This window comes from Myxine glutinosa, chromosome 6 (genome assembly GCF_964187855.1).
Source record: "Myxine glutinosa chromosome 6, kmMyxGlut1.1, whole genome shotgun sequence".
Classification (NCBI taxonomy): domain Eukaryota; kingdom Metazoa; phylum Chordata; class Myxini; order Myxiniformes; family Myxinidae; genus Myxine; species Myxine glutinosa.
Window position 1 is genome coordinate 62,089,090 of NC_136266.1, and position 19,137 is coordinate 62,108,226.

General features: G+C 43.8%; 2 protein-coding genes across 2 annotated transcripts in view; both read right to left on the reverse strand.

Annotated features, from left to right (window-relative positions):
* LOC137429396 (general transcription factor II-I repeat domain-containing protein 2-like) overlaps positions 1–19,137 on the reverse strand; it is a 56,447-nt gene that overhangs the window by 5,134 nt on the left and 32,176 nt on the right. Inside the window, exons 3-4 of the mRNA XM_078779929.1 lie at positions 5,154–5,291; positions 4,891–5,033 (exon numbers count right to left, since the gene is read on the reverse strand). Coding sequence (XP_078636055.1) covers positions 4,891–5,033; positions 5,154–5,291 — 281 coding nt within the window. The remainder of the gene's footprint in view (positions 1–4,890; positions 5,034–5,153; positions 5,292–19,137) is intronic.
* Positions 3,083–4,698, reverse strand: LOC137429087 (uncharacterized). The gene has a single exon (XM_068119105.2). It carries the CDS (start codon positions 4,696–4,698, stop codon positions 3,097–3,099), a length of 1,602 nt encoding a protein of 533 aa, XP_067975206.1. The 3' UTR covers positions 3,083–3,096.

The following is a 19,137-nucleotide window of genomic DNA, read 5'->3' on the forward strand; positions in this document are numbered from 1 at the left end:
ACAGAATTGACCAGCCAAGTGAAACATCCTAAGTACACCATTTACAGCATTACAAACCTAGTGAACGTCCGAAGTACAACAAACCAACATCTTACAAACCCAGTGATAATCCTAAATATTTGGACATCAGCCCTGATCTTTATACAAGTTGAGAATGGGAGGAGCAAGTGGAGGGGGAGGAGCGAAGAGAGGGGAGGAGAGCAGTAGGATTGGTTAGGCAAAGTGTGGGTGGGAGGGAGCAAGGATCGGGGGATACAATGTGATTGGTCGAGTGAAATATTGAGCAGAGGGATATCCCGCTGTTTGAGGAATGCATATTAAAATCTCCTTAATGAGGAAGATATGTTCTTTGAGACTCATCGGTGCCAAGGTTTTCTAAATCACATGTAAAGAAAGTAAAAAACTTTATACATTGTTACGGTTTTTAGAACCTTCACTAGTAAATTTTAGTAAATGTTTCCCTTATAAATGATCCCCTGTAAATATCCCCATCAATTGGCTTTGTTAAAGATCGCACCCTAGTTAGTCCATGTACAACACGTAGCGAACCATAGGACCTCTCCGTAGTTATTTCATTATTATGTGTTTCAGTTAAGGATCTGTTCCCAATAGTTGAATCTGCGTTGCATTAATCAAATAAGATAGGCCCCATTCCATCCATTTTGCTCTCCCTCTCCAAATTGTGGTACCTCGCTTGCCAGCAGCGTTCGCTGCCGTTGCATTGGGCTGTTTTGCTGGCACCACGCCGCCATAAGCCATGCGGTCAAGCCGAGGAAGAAGGGGGCGGGACCACAAGAACAAGGTGTGGCAACCGGTAGGCGTGTCATCGGAGCCGGCGGCTTGATTCGGACATGGACAATAAAAGCGGCTGCGAGGGACTGCTTGAACAGTTGAGGGAGAAGACGTGATCCGGCAGATGAGTGAGGTACCCGACGAGGATACGGAGCATTGTAAGGAGGAGAGTGGGTCCGTTTGACGGCGACAATCCCGCGCTTTATTCGCATTGTCCGACTGTGTGGGATACGAGACCAGAAGCTGCCGTTGGCTGTTTACTTCCAGCCCGGAGCGTGGACCTGGAGCGGACCTCAATGCTGTGCCTCTGCCCGGACCTTCCAGCCCTGCTGTCCCACCTGGACCTTCTCCCTCTTCCAGTCATTCCTGCCTGCTATTCCCCTTTCGTGTAAGTCTGTGTGTCCTGTCCTGGGCGTTGATAATTAAGACTGTTTAAGGCTGCCCTGTGTATCTTCTTCTTCTTCTTCTTCTTCTTCTTCTGTATATTACTTTCGTTTCTTCTTTGGTTTTGACTTTGTACATAATTAATAAATGTCTGTTATTTCTTACCCTTTTGGTTTCATTCTCCCCCGATCGCTTTAGTCCCTTCTTCCCATTGAGTACCTGTGGCACAATTCGGCCAACGCGCAGAATCGGGTTAGTCAATCGCTAACGGCTCGAATTGCGGATTGCTAAACCGCTCGGCAAATACCATCTTGTCTGTGGTTCGAGCGGTACTTGTCTCCCTGCTTTGCGGAGGGATTGGTAAAGGTATTCGGGAGAACACCTTGACCAATAACCCTGACCAATCTCACCCCGCAAAGGAGCGTTATAAGTACCAGGACTAGAGAAGGCCAGCTTAACAGGCCAAGGGGATTAACCCTCCCCTCCCCCCCCCCCCCCCCCTTGCTAAGGGGAGTGCCGTCTCTGAGATCCGTAACAATATATTTACTAATTCAAACTTTTAAATATTATCTTAGAAAGAAACAAGCATATCAAATTCATCTTTGTCAACCGCAAAACTCATTTTAACATTATTGTTTTCACAGGACCTGAGTATTCTGCCAGTTGATGCAAGGATTATCATACCATATTTGCAAATTAACACATGAGTTTTAATAAGTCATGTTAAAACTTCAAAAAAGGCATGCAATAAGAAAGCCCTTATTTAATCAATAGGTCACTCAGTAGCTATGATAACCACGTCCTTTGTCAACCTGCAAACTCATCTTTTTCCTCATAAGTCAAAATCATAAATAAGAGGTATAAACTTATATACTGTATATACCCTTACAAAAGATTTTTTTACTGAGAAGATATTGGATCAGAGAGCCAGAGATAGCTAGCCTACCAGACTGCAGGTACGTGGATTTGGAATAAGTTTATAGGATTTTACACTTTAGACTAACTTTTATCAAACACTAATAAGCTATAAGTTTTATTTGATTCAGTGTTTAATTATCGTTATTTTGAAAGATTTACTGAGAATGTTGACAATTCCATAAAACTATCTATTAGATTAACTTGTAAGTAGAAAAAGTGCACTGGGCCCATCCCCCATCGGCCAGCGCAGAGTAACTCATCCACTTCTATTGTATCAGGGAACTCTTTGTTCAACTCTGCTATTTTACATTTACTTATCAAAACAATGTTAGCTTCGACCTCGTACTGAGTCGATTATTCACTAGTTTTACCAAACACAATGGGATTTGGAAAGCAGTTCAGTGAATGCTAATTACTTCAGACGACCTGGTCAGACATGGTGGCACCAGCTGTATTATTTAATTATTTACCAAGAAAACAATATCTGTTGCTTCAATTTGCTTATGGCACTTCAGTAAGACATACTCGATCTAACATTACATTATTTCCAAAAAAACACCCTATTTGTAATCATATTACCCTCAGTCATAAAAATGATTTTGCCATGACAATATGTGGTCTACCATTGCCTCTACTAAGAATTTACTTTTCTCGAGCAAACAAATTTGGTCAGTGTCGGTGATAATTCGCCTACTGAAGGAAATCTCAATTTCTGCATGGAAATCACAAAAAAAAACTTGCACACGAGGTGCGCAGGTTGTAGCTCATAGAAATTACTTGCCTCATAAACACTTATACACTGACCATCAGCGTACTTGAAAACCCTGATATACCCATTTTCATGCTTTCTGACACAAATGAACATGTATTTCATATATCCGCCCCACTATATTACAGGCAGAGCACTTGGGTGGACACTCATGTATGGGTCACCATGTGTGCTTTCAATGCATGTTTATCCTTAAAATTATTACCACAAATAGAGCAATTGCCTAGACGTGCTCATATATGGATACTCATATGCACTTTCAAAAGCTCTTTTGATGCAAAATCTTTACCACAAACAGAGCACTTGTGCGGACGCTCTCTTGTGTGGACCCTAATATGTGATTTCAAATGAGCTTTCATAGAGAAACCTTTTCCACAAACACAGCACTTGTATGGACGCTCGCCTGTGTGGACACTCATATGCGATGTCAAACTAGCTTTCTGGGAGAAACCTTTAACACAAACAGAGCACTTGTATGGATGCTCTCCTGTATGTATAATCATATGCGTTTTCAAATTAGCTTTCATCGAGAAACCTTTATCACAAACAGAGCACTTGTATGGATGCTCTCCTGTATGGATAATCATATGCGTTTTCAAATTAGCTTTCATCGAGAAACCTTTACCACAAACAGAGCACTTGTATGGACGCTCTTCTGAATGGACCCACATATGTGATTTCAATTGAGCTTTCATCGCGAAACCTTTTCCACAAACAGAGCACTTGTATGGACACTCCCCTGTATGGACTCTCATATGCGTTTTCAATCTAGTTTTTATTGAGAAACCTTTACCACAAACAGAGCACTTGTGTGGACGTTCTCCTGTATGGACCCTCATATGCGAATTCAAATTGCATTTAAACGTAAAATCTTTACCACAAACAGAGCATTTGTATAGACGTTTTCCTGTATGGGTCATCATATGCGTTTTCAAGTGATTTTTCATCGAGAAGCCTTTACCACAAACAGAGCACTTGTATGGACGCTCTCCTGTGTGGATCCTCATATGTGAATTCAGACGAGCTTTCATCGAGAAACCTTTACCACAAGCAGAACAGTTGAATGGACGCTTTCCTGTATGGGTCATCATATGCGATTTCAGTGTAGTTTTCATTGACAAACCTTTCCCACAAATAGAGCATTTGTGTGGACGCTCCCCTGTATGGGTCTTCATATGCGATTTCAACGTGGCCTTCCTTAAGAAATCTTTGCGACAATCAGAGCATTTGTACAGATGCTCTCCTGTGTGGATCCACCTATGCGATTTCAAGCGATCTTTTAATGCAAAATCTTTACCACAATCAGAGCACTTGTATGGACGCTCTCCTGTATGGATCCTCATATGCGAATTCAAACGAGCTTTCATCGTGAAACCTTTACCACAAACAGAGCATTTGTGCAGACGCTCTCCTGTATGGGTCATCATATGTGAATTCAAGTTGCCTTTTTCAGAGAAACATTGATTACAGACAGAGCACTTGTGTGGACGCTCTCCCGTGTGGGTAATCATGTGGTTATTGAAGCCACATTGATTCCTCAAATTCTTATCACAAATAGAGCACTTATAAAGACGACCTCCTGTATGGATCTTCATATGCGATCTCATAGTGCCATTTTGAGAGAATGTTTTCCCACAAACAGAGCACTTAAAAGGACACTCCCCTGTATGGGCCATTGTTTGCAATTGTAAATGCAGTTTTCGAGAGATGACTCTACCACAAGCAGAGCACTTGTTAAGGCGTGTTCCCATGTGGGTTAATGTATGTGTGTTTAACATGCATTTGTAAAGAAAACCCTTCCCACATTCAAAACACTTGTTAGGGCATGTTCCCATATGGGTTTGTTTATGTGCATTTAAGGCACATTTATAAAGAAATCCCTTCTCACATTTCGAGCACTTGTGTGGGCGCTCTCGTGTATGGATGCTCCTACGTCTTTGCATGCTGCTCAATGGAGGAAAACCCTTACTGCAAACATTACACATTTGCCTTTTGAGAACATTATGTTTTGAAAGTTTTCTCTTAACCTTTGTATTGTGTTGATGAAAGCTGGATTGGTGTTGTAAAGGTGATGAGTCTTGATCGCGTGATCGTTTGTTTAAAACACCAATCTTGTTCTCCACCGAACAGTGCCTCGGCAGTATTTGTTCAATATTACTTCCTGAATGTTCTGAAAAACAAATCACATGAAGTCAACATCCAATTTGGGCAGCATTAGAATATGTAAGACGATTTCAAAATATTAACTTATCCTGAATGAGGATTATATAGTTTGCACTGGTGTGCTCACCCTTTGCAGAAAAGTCAGCCTTGCATTTTGTCATATGAACAGAACCTGGATTTTCCTTCATAGAAACACAATCCAAAGCTTGCACAGCTGATGAATCATTGTCTTCTCCATACTCCACTTTTACAAGAGAGATATCACCTGCACACAACTCATTGTCAATAGCCTGCTGGGGACATGAAGGTTACAAAGCTACGAAATTGAAATAGAGTCAAGCGCATATGTATTCAGTTCATCGAGTTGATTAAACCACACTTTCTAAACGAGTGAAGGTTTTTGGCTCATCGAGTATGTGCAATTACCTCATCCCAGAACTTGTACATTCTTATTGACTTAAAACCCCAATGAGACGATTCCACAATCGGAAGAATAATTCGACAAATGAATGCAGATGGGTAATTCAGTCCTGGATTTGGGGAGGGTGAGCAGGCAAGGGTTTCTTGAGAAATGTGTGAGACCAGGCAGAGCTTGAGGAGGGCAGACATAGGAGTGAACATGAGGAAACGATGTACAATGTAAACTTGTACAAATAAAAATGAAATCTGCAGGTGGGTGAGTGGCAGTCCCTGGTAATCGACCTTCTGCCTTGAGAACCCAAAGTTTCATAAAACCTTTTTTGGATCTCACAAGGGGAAAAGTGAAAACCAAGAAAGCCCACCTACAGTGAGAAGTCATACAGATCAATCCACAATGCCTGGAACAAGTGTGTTCACTCTTTGGAAAGCCAGAAAACATCTGTTCAACATCAAAGCTGAACTCTCAAACCTGTCTCCATCTTCAAAGACCTGGTGACATTTTCAAGACTATCGGTGGTGTACGCTCCTCCTGCATCCCTTCCCTCACTTAAAATGGCAACACATCCGATTCTGTTCATGAGAAGGCCAATTCCTCAATTCTGTATTTGCTTCAAAAACTTGCATACCCAATCCCTCACTCCCTATACCTACGCTACCCTCTCGTGCCCAACTGCTCCTGCATACTGTCTTTCTCAGCTGAGGTGGAGAGGTCTCTAGCAAACCTCGACTCCAATTCTGAAACAGACCCAGATGTCATCAGTGCATGTGCCCAAAGATCTGCTCTGCTGGTCTTGCTCATCCTCCTCCTCATTCTGCTCTGTTCACCAGATCATTCGCTCTGGTTTAGTTTCCATCTGTCTGGAAATTAGCCAACATCACTGCAACACAAATTATGCAAAAAGTGATCCTCTTAGTTACAGGCCCAATCGCTTGCTTCCAATTATAAGCAATGTTATAGAATCCGGCATTGTAATCAACATCAAATCCTTCCTTTTCTCCAATGGCCTGATCTTAGGTCATCAATTTGTATTAAGCATGGTGCTAGCTTAACAGTTAAGGTGGCTGGCTTGAGATCTTCAGGTCCTGAGTTTCAGCCGCTGTTATTTCATCGAATTAACACCAGGTGGGTTGACTCATCCTCTCATCCTTCCAAGGTCAGCAAAATGAGTACAAGCAGACTGGTAAGTCCCTTATTGTGTCCAGTTGTCATCGAAGCATACTCCCATCTAAGCGAGAAAAAAAAGTCACTGGCCTGGATCTCAGAAACTCGCATAATTTACATATTCTGAAAACCTGCACTAAAATATATTAACAATCAACTGTCCCAAACCTGGTACAGCTATTAAATCAGTAGTAAATTATACATTCACCATGCCCTCATATGCTCATTGTTGTTGCGTTTATTCACTGACTGTTCGGATTTCTTAATCATTGCAGTACTCCTTAGCTGTTCAGAATTTTTGGTTTGTGTAAATATTAATCATTTATCCCAAATACTTTGCTTTAGCATTTACTTTTTGAAAGACAAGTATGGTGTAACATAGAAATCACTTTACTTTCTGTTTTCTTCACTCTTTCTTTCTTTTCCTTGTAGTCAGGGGGTCAAATGCATATTTTGGCCTAACCTGGACATGTGGGTCCAAAGTTTTTTTCTCAGCGTTTTCATGTTATATAGGTTTTGTACTCTATGAAACTGCGTGATGGCATTCTCCCATCATTGAGCATTTTCATATTACAGGTTTTATACAAATGTGGCTATCGGGACGCAAAACACTGGTTTTAGGGGGGTGGGGAAAATAGAAATACCCTTATATCTTTACAAGCATTCAAACTCGGGTCTTGATTTTTTGCATATGGGTGTATCTTGACCATACCTATTGGTGGGTCAATGGTCAAAGTCATAGGTCAAGGTCAAATATCTGGGTCAAATGTGTACAACTCAGCATTGTTTATACACTGTGATATATTTCTCATTGTACTGAACCTGTATCCATTGTTATAACGTCTAATGTCTTGTTATAAGGTCTCATGAGCTCAATACTGAATGAAGAAATGCTAGACTACATAATATTTATTGAGTTCTTTATGATTTTATGTTCAAAGATGACATCAAATCTGGTTACGTTATGAGTTCATGTTCTCATTTGCTTGTCTTTGTGAGGTACATTCATTCAGACGACATCAAAGAAGAATTCCTCTTCTGTCGTGCACTTGAAACCACTACAAAAGCTGTTGACGTCATGGAAAAGGTCTCTACCTTTTTTCATACCGAAGGTCTGCAATGGGGAAACGTGTGCGGGGTTTGTACGGACGGAGCACCAGCTATGCGAGGATCGAAGTCAGGATTCCAGACAAGAGTGAAGGAGCTGGCTCCCCAAGCTAAGGGCACCCACTGCATGATCCACCGATATGCTCTCGCCAGTAAGACGCTTCCTGCCACTCTGCGGGGAGTGCTCGATTCTATGATCAAAATTGTGAATTACGTGAAGGCTGGGGCACTCAACACTCGTCTATTCAAAGAACTCTGCAAAGACATGGATGCTGACCATGAGGTCCTTCTCTTCTACATGGCTGTATGCTGGTTGTCGCGAGGGAACGTTGTGAATCATGCCTTCGAGCTGAAAGACGAAGTCAGGTTTTTTTTTTTTTTTTTTTTTTTTTTTTGTATACAAGATCGAGGCTCGTGAAAGAGCGAACATTAATTACACAGAAAGACAAACCGACACATAAAACATATAACATAGGGAGCGGTAGACAAGATGGGGAGAGAGGGGGAAGGACACAAACACAACATTTGAGAGCAGGGACCGAGAGACATGGAGACATCGAGAGATCTGAGAGAGGGCGAGGGCTTTGGGGGGGGGGGGGGGCGTGGGAAGGGGGCAGTGGGAGGGGTATAAAACATATGGACACTGCCAGGACTTCCAGGAAAGAAGTTGGAATTTCAAACAAGGTGGATCTGGGGTGAATTAGCGGGGGTAGAAAAGATCAAGGTTTTGGATGGGGGAAGATAAGAGATGGTGGTGAACAGCTGTTTTAAAGACCTGGAGGGAGGAGTGGGATTGAAGGGAGTGAGGGAGTTTGTTCCAGAGGCGGGAGAAAAGAGGAATGAAAGAGTGAAGGTGAGCGGAGAGCCGAGATTTCGGCAGTTTAACCATCAGAGGGTTGCTGGCAGATCTTGTGCGACCTGTAGGAATGTTTGGGGGACAGAGCACAGAGAGAGCTGGGGGTGCAAGGCCGGAGAGGAGTCGGTAGAAGACAGAAAGACCACCTACCTGCCTGCGGTGAGTGAGTGAAAGGCCCTCAGAGATAGCTTCATCGCGGGAGATTCCAATAATTCTGAAAGCTTTGGTTTCAACAGCGTGAAGCCGAGCTAGGTGTGAGGCAGGAGCACCGGCCCATAGGGGAGAACAGTATTCCATTGAGCTGCGGATGAAAGCCTTGTATGTGGTGAGGAGCTCAGGTGTGCCGAGGAAGGACTTCGCACGACGGAGGATGCCCAGTCGGCGACTGGCTTTGGAGGCCAGCTTGGAAATGTGGTTTTCCCACGAAAGATCATGGCAGATAGTGAGACCCAAAATCTTGAGCGACAGAACTTCTTGGAGAGGATTGTTGAGAAAGTAGATGGGAGGGTTGTCCAGTCGATCTTTTCGGAGAGACATAGTAAGAGTGTGAGATTTGTCAGGATTGAAAGACATGTTCCACTTGTTTGACCAGTCTGTGATTTTGTCCAGGTCTTCAGAGAGTGAGGAGGCAGCAGACTGCCGATCTGAGGGAAGAGGAATGGAGCGGCAGAGAGTGGAGTCATCAGCAAAGAGATAGAGAGGATTTTCGAGAGAGTCAGAGAGATCATTGATGAAGACCAGAAAAAGCACGGGGCCCAGAACACTGCCTTGGGGAACTCCAGCCTGAACAGGAAGAGGAGATGAGAGAAACCCATTCAGGGCCACACGTTGACGACGACTAGAGAGGAAGTCCGCCAGCCATGCGTGGAGATTTCCATGGATACCAAAGGAGGAGAGTTTGGTGAGCAGAGCGGGGTGCCAGACCGTGTCGAAGGCACGTGATATGTCGAGGGAGACAGCTCTAATTTCCTGTTTGGCATTGAGGACCTCCATCCATTGTTGAGACAGCAGAAGCAGCATGTCCAGAGTAGAGTGACCTGGTCTGAAACCAAATTGATGATCAGAGATCAAGCCATTGGAGAAGAGGAAAGATTTCATATCCGAAGCAATGATGGATTCCATGACTTTGCTGATAATTGGGAGAAGGCTGATTGGTCTGTAGTTGCTAGGATCTGTTTTTGCACCTTTTTGTGCAAAGCGGTGATGTTGGCTGATTTCCAAGCAGATGGCAGTTGACCTTGAGCAAAAGAGAGGGTGAAGAGAACAGAGAGAGGGTGAGATAGAGCAGCAGAGCAGGATTTTAGGACCCGTGGGCTGATGCCGTCGGGTCCAGTTGCAGAATCAGAGTCGAGGGTTGACAGAAACTTTTCCACCTTGTCAGGAGGAAAGGACACGGAGTCCAGGAGCAGCAGGGTACGACTGGGTATGGTGGGTACAGAGAGGGATGGGTTTGGGACACAAGATTTAGAGGCAAACACAGAGTTGAGGCATTCAGCTTTTTCACGTGCGGAGTCAGCTGTGTAGCCGTTTGAGGTAAGGGAGGGGATGGAGGGGGAACAAACACCAGAAACGGATTTGACCAGACGCCACCAGGATTTGGAAGAGGGAGACAGATAAGAGAGTTCGGTCTTGAGAACGGAGAGATATTGTTTCCTGGCTCTCCTGAGGGTGGACACACACTTGTTTCGGGCTTTGTGAAAGGAAATGAGATTTCCTTCCGTTGGATTTGCTTTCCAGGAGACGAAGGCAAGTTGTTTCTGGGCAACAGCCTCACCACAAGATTCCGTGTACCATGGACGGGAGGAAGGGTATGACAACTGAAGACGAGATGGGATAAATCTGTGCATGAGAGAGAGCAATTTACTTTGGAAGAATTCCCAGGATGAGTTGATGTCAGAGGTGCTAGAGATGGGAGACCAGTCCAGATGATTGATGGCTGCTTGAAGACCGTGCCAGTTGGCCTGAGTGAAATGCCAGACTCGTCGACGCTGAGCAGGCTCCCTGAGGATGGTCAGAGAGATGTCCACTTTAACAAGGACATGATCAGATGATCCGATCGGAGCAGAAGAAGAGCAGCAGACATTTTCAGGGAAGTTAGTCATAACCAAGTCCAGAAGAGAAGATGTTCCGTTGACTGAGATCCGGGTCGGGAAATTGACAGATTGTGTCAGTCCCAGTGAGTCGCAGAAGTCCTTTGCTGAGGAGCCATGGCTGGTGAGAGAGGTACCCACACCCAGCCAACTGGCATGATGACAGTTGAAATCACCACATATGAGGAAGAGAGAGTTGGGATGAGTAGATAGAAGTTGGTCCATATCATCAGACAGCGAGATGTAGATGGAGTCATCACTGTTTGGTGGACGGTACAACACACATATGAACAAGAGGTGGGAGCGAAGGGGAAGCCGTAGCCAGAGGTATTCCTGGGGGTGAGGTGGAGAGAGTGCAGTGCAGGGCGAGTGAGGAAGAGAGTTTTTGATAAAGATAGCAACCCCGCCTCCAGGACGAGGCTCAGGTCTATCATACCGGAGGAGGGAGTAGCCCGGGAGAGATACTATGGAATCAGAGACATCATAAAGGAGGAAAGTTTCTGTTAAGCAGATCACGTCTGGTTTGACAGAAGCAACCTGTATGGAGAGATCAGTTAAGTTTGAACGAAGGCCCCGGATGTTTGACGTCCATACCGTTAATGAAGAGGAAGGGGGAGCATCAGATACAGAACAGGGGGGAGGAGGGGTAGGGTAAGATGTGGAAGAGGTGGAAGAGGTAGGGAGAGCTGTTGAAGGTGTGTCAGAGATTTCAGAATAGCTCGGAGAAAGGGAAGGATGGGGCGGACAAAAGGTTTGATGGTGATTGGGTGAGCCACAATGAGGTGTTATTTGAGGAGGGGGAAGAGCGAGGCAGAAGGTTGGGGGAGATGGAGGTGAGAGTTTGAAGGGGGAAGAAGCGGGGAGGACGCTTTGAGGAGGGGGAGTGAGAGGGGGGAAATTGAGAAGCAATGAGGGTGGGGAGATTTGAAGGGGAGGGGTGAGGGGGGAGTTTGGGAGGGAAGGGACAAGGGGAGGGATTTGAAAGGGATGGGATATGGGGGAGATTTGGAGGGGAGGGGTGAGGCAGGAGTCTAGGAGGGGAGGGGCGAGGGGGCCTCTTGGCGGGGAGGGGTGAGGGGGTAGTTTAGGAGGGAGGGGGCAAGGGGGGAGATTTGAAAGGGATGGGTGATGGGGAAGATTTGGAGGGGAGGGGTGATGGGGAAGATTTGGAGGGGAGGAGTTATGGGGAAGATTTGGAGGGGAGGGGTGAGATTGGATTTTTGAAAGTGTACGATTAATGGGAAACGAACATTTATTGCAAAATGAGTTTCTTGTGACCTTCGAGTTAAAAATACGTTTAAGGACGCTGGATGGAGGATGGAGTGCAGGAGAGTTTAGGGAATGTAGAAAAAAGGCACTATAGGAGATGGATATTTTTTTTGGGATGAATTGATTTGGTGAGCAAGTCGAAAGCAGCCTTTTAAAGAAGAAGAAGAAAAAGGTGTTATAAAATATGACGGAATACATAACTTGAGGGGAAAGTGTAAACATTGAAGGTTAATGAGTGAAAACTATCTGGGGAAATGGGGGAGAAACACGTGGTCGAAGAACGAACGAACGAATAAGAATGAATAAACGAATGAGAACAGAGAAGGAAATGTTTTTTTTTTTTGGTTTGTTTTTTTGAGTTGAGATTTACACAAGGAAGTAGGCTATGGGTGAAAAGCCTGGGAATACAGAGAACGAAAGTTATTGGATCACAAACGACGGACCACTGAGAGAAAAACAAAGCCTCAAGGTTGTACAGTGCACACTGTACAAGGCCTTGCTCGCGACACGGCAAACAGACGATCAATTTATGAAAGATAAACACCGAGAAACAACCAAAGTTGCACACAATAACTTCACACACGGAAAGATAAATACAGTTTCGACAAAATACAATTGTGAACAGACTTAACTTCGAAAAACGTGGAGACCGTGTGGAGCTTCGAAAATCCCTGCCGCCGTCTCCAAGATCTCGCGAGAGGGCAAGAGGGCATAGGTTCTTTCTGGAAGGGCAAGAAAAGAGAGATTTTCTGGCTCACTTCGATGATGAAACGTGGAATAAACGGGTTGCGTACTTGGCGGACATTTTCGACCAGCCGAACAAGCTGAATTTGAAATTTCAGGGAAGAGAAACACACGTTCTCCTATTTCAAGACAATCTACGGGCCTTCATATCCAAACTGCAGAACTGGCGTCGGAAAGTCAATCTTGGGAACATCGCCATGTTTGAAAAACTCTGCAGAGTGATGGATGAGTCTGAGGGCGAACTCGATCAGTTCCTGAAGGATGAGATTACCGGACACCTTGAGTCCCGAGAAAAGGAATTCCAGCGATACTTCCCTGACATCACAGGAGAAGAGGTGGCACTGGTAAGAAACCCTTTCTCTGCTACACTTGACGTATCCAGCCTCCCCGACGAAGTCCAAGATGAATTATTGGATCTACGGAACGACTCTCTGGCGCGTGACCTGTTCCAGGAGAAATCGGTGACTCAATTCTGGTGCGCTATGCATCAATCATATTCCAAAGTCAGCATGCTGACCTTACATGTTCTTCCATTTGCCTCCACCTACCTCTGCGAGGCCAGATTTTCTACCCTCGTCCACATCAAAACGAAAACCAGGAACAGATTGGATGTCGAGGATGACATGAGATTGGCTCTTACAAACACCCCGCCACGAATTCCAAGACTCGCTGCTCAGATGCAACCCCAACCATCCCACTAGCTAGGTTGGAGAGATGATGATATGTTAGTGATGACGATCATGGATTGTGTGACGATGGATGACAGTGAGAAAAAATGATGAGCTTGGTTTGACTAACTAACTAAAATTACCCGAATTTTATAATGTGCAAGGAATGAATGATCGTTTTAAGGCCATTTTTCCCCGCTAGAGCGGGGGTTAGCCTTGCGGGCCCCATGACAATCATGGTTCCCTGTTTGAGGCAATGTTTTTATGGCCGGATGCCCTTCCTGACGCCAACCCTTGGTCGCCTCTTACGATGCGCAGGGATACGGTGTATCTATTCTAAACCGGGGTACGTACTGGGATCATTCATCCCAGCAAGCTGGTACTCAATTTGCCGACCTCAGAAGGATGACATAATGTGCAAGGAATATTGGAGTAAAATTTGTAAAAATTGATGAATTAATGATTGTTTTCTCTTTCTTCCCTTTTCCTTCTCAGAAAAATTTGTAAAACTGAAACGGCTGATGGCAGGGGGGTCGCGTGTGTTTTGGGGTTTTGAGAAAGGGGTCGCGAGTACAAAAAGGTTGGGAACCACTGCTATAAATAGATCGTCAGTACGTGGTTGCATTGCCGTACCAAAATGCCATAATTAATCCCGTACCAGGGGTATTTTTATCAAAAAAAAAATCCCGTACTCAAAGGGTTAAGAAAATATTTACCTAAAGATACACTACTGGTCAAAAGTTTTAGAACACCTCAATTTTTCCAGTTTTTATTGAAATTTACACAGTTAATGTCTCAATGTACTCTGAAATTAAGCAGAGAACAAATAAACAATTGGAGATAAAAATAAATCATAGAATCATTTTGTTTAACAAAATGTAATTAATATTTTTGACTCAGCAATGTAGCCACCTTTTGCAAATATAACCACCGAACACACTCATGGCATTCTTTCAACAATGAAAATCAAATATTGTTCGGGAAGTTCTTCCCAACACTGTTGCAGAAGTTCCCACAAATGTGTTGCACTTGTAGGTTGCTTTGCTTTCACCCTTCTGTCCAGTTCATCACAAACCAGCTCGATGGGGTTTAAGTCTGGAGACTGTGATGGCCATTCCATGATTTGAAGCCTACCGTCTTGTTCTTTTCCTCAAAGGTAGTTTTGACATAGCCTGGAGGTGTGTTTAGGGCCATTATCTTGCTGTAGGATAGTCCTGACATCACTCCTGACCAACCAGGCGTATACCAGAGGGTATTGCATGGCGCTGCAAAATGCTGTGGTAGCCCTTTTGGTTCAGGGTGCCAGTCACTCTGTGCAAGTCGCTGACTCTGGATCCAGCAAAAGAGCCCCAGACCATCATGCTTCCTCCTCCATGTTTGACAGTTGGTGTCACACACTGAGGAACCATCCTTTCGCCTACTCGACGGCGTACAAAAACCCTGCGTGATGAACCAAAGATTTCAAATTTGGATTCATCGGTCAATTAGACCTTCTTCCAGTCTTCAGTAGTCCACCGGTGGTGCTTCATGGCCCAGGCAAGCCTCTTTTTCTTATTTTGCCATCTTAGCAATGGCTTTCTTACTGCCACTCGACCTGTCAAACCTGCAGCTCAAAGCCTTATCTTCACAGTTGAAACTGAAACTTGCTTACTTGCTGTGCTTGAAGACTTGTGTTTTAGCTGTGCTTGAAGCTGTTGTCATGTGAGCCGCCTATCACGCAAGCTGTTGACTCTCAGAAACTTGTCTTCTGATTCTACTGTGGCTTTGGCTCTGCCAGACCTCTTCCTCTCAGAGTTTCCTCCAGTTTCCAATATACTACTTCCTGCAGTACAATATTGTCCAAATAATGCTACAGAGGGTGTAATAACAGTCTGTTCCAATACTGCTTTTATACAGGCAGGGGGTTTGTAATCAAGTAATCAGCAGAGGTTGGGACACCTGTAGGAATTGTTTGCATCAACTTTCAAGGCTTAATTTACTTACAATGCTGCAGAACAGCTGTAAGTTGTTAACCCATTACTTGTTCCCTGAAGAAGGCCTTTATTTTTTTACAATATAACTGTGCAATTTACATTATTTTCCCGTTTTTGCTAACCAAACTTTTTTTTTTAACCTCGAGCAGTTTACTGCTTACCTTTGTACCATTTCAGGTTGTTCACTGGACTTGCATTGCTTAAATTTCAATAAAAACTAGAAAAATTGAGGTGTTCTAAAACTTTTGACCGGTAGTGTACACTGTGATTCATCAGCAAAGGATTTCCTCAAGGGCTGTTGCAAAAACAACCCTAAGGAAATCCTCAAGATTGATGAAATCTTTCAGAGCAGTTGCTATGCTATGCAACCAATCAGATTGGAAATCGGAAGAAGCATACGAAAGCAAGAACTTGTAATTTTAAATGATCCTTGTTATATTGCTACATACAGTGCATTCAGAAAGTATTCAGACCCCTTCACTTTTTTCACATTTTGCTATGTTGCAGCCTTATGCTGAAATCATTTTCATTCATTTTTTCCCTCATTAATCTACACTCAATACCCCATAATGACAAAGAGAAAACGGGATTTTAGAAAGTTTTGCAAATTTATTAAAAAGAAAAAACTGAAATATCACGTTGACATAAGTATTCAGACCCTTTACTATGACACTTGAAATTTAGCTCAGGTGCCTCCCATTTCTCTTGATCATCTTTGAGATGTTTCTACACCTTGATTGGAGTCCACCTGTGGTAAATTCAATTGATTGGACATGATTTGGAAAGGCACACACCTGTCTATATAAGGTCTCACAGCTGACAATGCATATCAGAGCAAAAACCAAGCCATGGGGTCGAAGGAACTGCCTGCAGAGCTCAGAGACAGGATTGTGTCGAGGCACAGATCTGGCGAAGCCTACATAAAAATTTCTGCTGCATTGAAGGTTCCGAAGAGCACAGTGGCCTCCATAATTCTTAAATGGAAGAAGTTTGGAACAACCAGAACTCTACCTAGAGCTGGCCGCCCGGCCAAACTGAGCAATCGGGGGAGAAGGGCCTTGGTAAGAGAGGTGACTAAGAATCCGATGGTCACTCTGGCTGAGCTCCAGAGATCCTGTGTGGAGATGGGAGAAACTTCCAGAAGGATAACCATCACTGCAACACTCCACCGATCTGGGCTTTATGGCAGAGTGGCCAGACGGAAGCCTCTCCTCAGTGAAAGACACATGAAAGCCCGCTTGGAGTTTGCAAAAAAGCACCTAAAGGACTCTCAGACTGTGAGAAACAAGATTCTGTGGTCTGATGAAACCAAGATTGAACCGTTTGGCCTCAATTCTAAGCATCATGTCTGGAGGAAACCAGGCACCGCTCATCACCTGCCCAATACCATCCCAACGGTGAAGCATGGTGGTGGCAGCCTCATGCTGTGGGGGTGTTTTTCAGCAGCAGGGACTGGGGGACTGGTCAGGGTTGAGGGCACAATGAACGGAGCAAAGTACAGAGATATCCTTAATGAAAACCTGAAACAGAGCGCTCAGGACCTCAGACTGGGCCGAAGGTTCACCTTCCAACAGGACAATGACCCTAAGCACACAGTCAAGACAACGCAGGAGTGGCTTAGGGACAACTCTGTCAAGGTCCTTGAGTGGTCCAGCCAGAGCCCTGACTTGAACCCAATCAAACATCTCTGGAGAGACCTGAAAATGGCTGCCCACCAACGGTCCCCATCCAACCTGACAGAGCTTGAGAGGATCTGCAGAGAAGAATGGCAGAAAATCCCCAAATCCAGGTGTGCAAAGCTTGTCACGTCATACCCAAGAAGACTCGAGGCTGTAATCGCTGCCAAAGGTGCTTCAACTAAGTACTGAGTTAAGGGTCTGAATACTTATGTCAATGTGATATTTCAGTTTTTTCTTTTTCATAAATTTGCAAAACTTTCTACAATCCTGTTTTCTCTTTGTCATTATGGGGGTATTGAGTGTAGATTGGTGAGGGAAAAATGAATTGAAACGATTTCAGCATAAGGCTGCAACATAACAAGATGTGAAAAAAGTGAAAGGGTCTGAATACTTTCTGAATGCACTGTACACACTTGTTATATGTTGCATGGAGAACATGTGCTTCTGGATGAAAGAGGAATAAAAAGATTCTTGCGAAAACTATTTGATTCACATTGCCAATTTAATTGTAAATGTGTTAACATGTGCAGTAAATGTTTGGAAACCCTCCGAGAATGGTGAAAAGTATGAAATTATGAAAGTGAAATATGGAAGTGAAACAACAAGCAAAATACTCTGGATCTCATGAAAGAGTAAAAATGTTGTCTAAGTCACTATGCCACCGCACAAAGCACGTTTCACAATGTACAATCGTTTCTCTATTGCAGAAGTATTGTTCTATCAGCATCTGGTGTCGCACGACAATAATCCTCCTCTTTGTCATCAATTTCCATGAAGAGCACCATTTGTAAGAACTCAAAGGTTGGTTTTTAAAAAGGGGAGGGGAGTGCTCCCTTGAGTGCAAGGAAGGTTTTAAAGGAAAAACTTAATGAATATTTGTATATGCAGTCACTCCCAAATTAAAGATGTCCTCAAAGGAAAACTGAAGGAAATCTAGGAAGGTGCAAAGCAGCCCTCCCTTTATATGGGATCGTTTCTCTGTACGCAACCTTAATATAAAAATATTTTTAAAACCTTACCTTAATCTCACCTTACCTTAAACCTTACCTTACCTTAAAACCTTACCTTACCTTAAAAACGCAACCTTAATATAGGGACTGATAATTCGTTTCTCGGCTCCTACTGGATGAAATCGGCTGCAAATTTCAGAAGTAAATGCTTTGTACGTCGAGGTAATATGTTCCAAATTTCAGCAACATACGTTTCCGCATTCTTGAATTATATATTTTTTAAATCCTCAAATTCACATTGGTGTCTGTCAGCCCTTCCGTCCGCCCAAAATGTGTTGGCGCTCATATCTCAAAGGCTATACATTGAAACTAGCTGAAACTTGGATTATTCATCGAACAATACGTCTAATTAATGGCTTTCGAAACAAAGTCAACATCTGCGCTCATTATAAGGGTCTATGGAAGGAAGGGGGGTAGACCCCCAAAATAGGTATCTGCTCTCTTCTCCGAAACTACACACACAAATTTGATGAAAATTGGCCACAAGCTGGGTATCTGATGCCTAACAAATGTGGATTGACCGCATCAAAATCTACTTTCATGAAGGGGTTATACAGGGTAGGGGGCATTTGACCCCCCATCCCCCCAAAATAGGTATTTGCTCTCTTCTCCGAAACTACACACACCATTTCAATGAAATGTGATCACAACCTTCATCGCCCATGATGTACCAATGTTATTCACAGCATTAAAAATATCAGGGTCTGAAGGGGTCTGTGGAGGGTTTGAGTGACTGTTGCTCCTGATCCAGGTGAGCTTCAGGAACCACGGTCTTATTTTTGCTCGACTCACAAGAGAGATCTCCAAAAAGTTGGACATTGAAAATTTCGACCCCAGTAGTAATTCTTGGGGAAAATGCCAGGGGCATAGAAAAGGCCACTTTATATGGTATGTGCCATGTGGGAAACTATAGAAAAGAAGGGACATCCCTTGGGAAAAATGCCAGGGGCATAGAAAAGGCCCTTTATATGGTACTAGCTGAGGTACCCGGCTTCGCTCGGGTTGAATAAGAATAATACAAATATATGATGAAAAGAACATGTATATTTTAGAGCAATATCACAGTACATTTCCTACATGACGTTTTGTCAATTTTCAATTTCTCAAAACCTTTTGGTATACAATAATTCTTG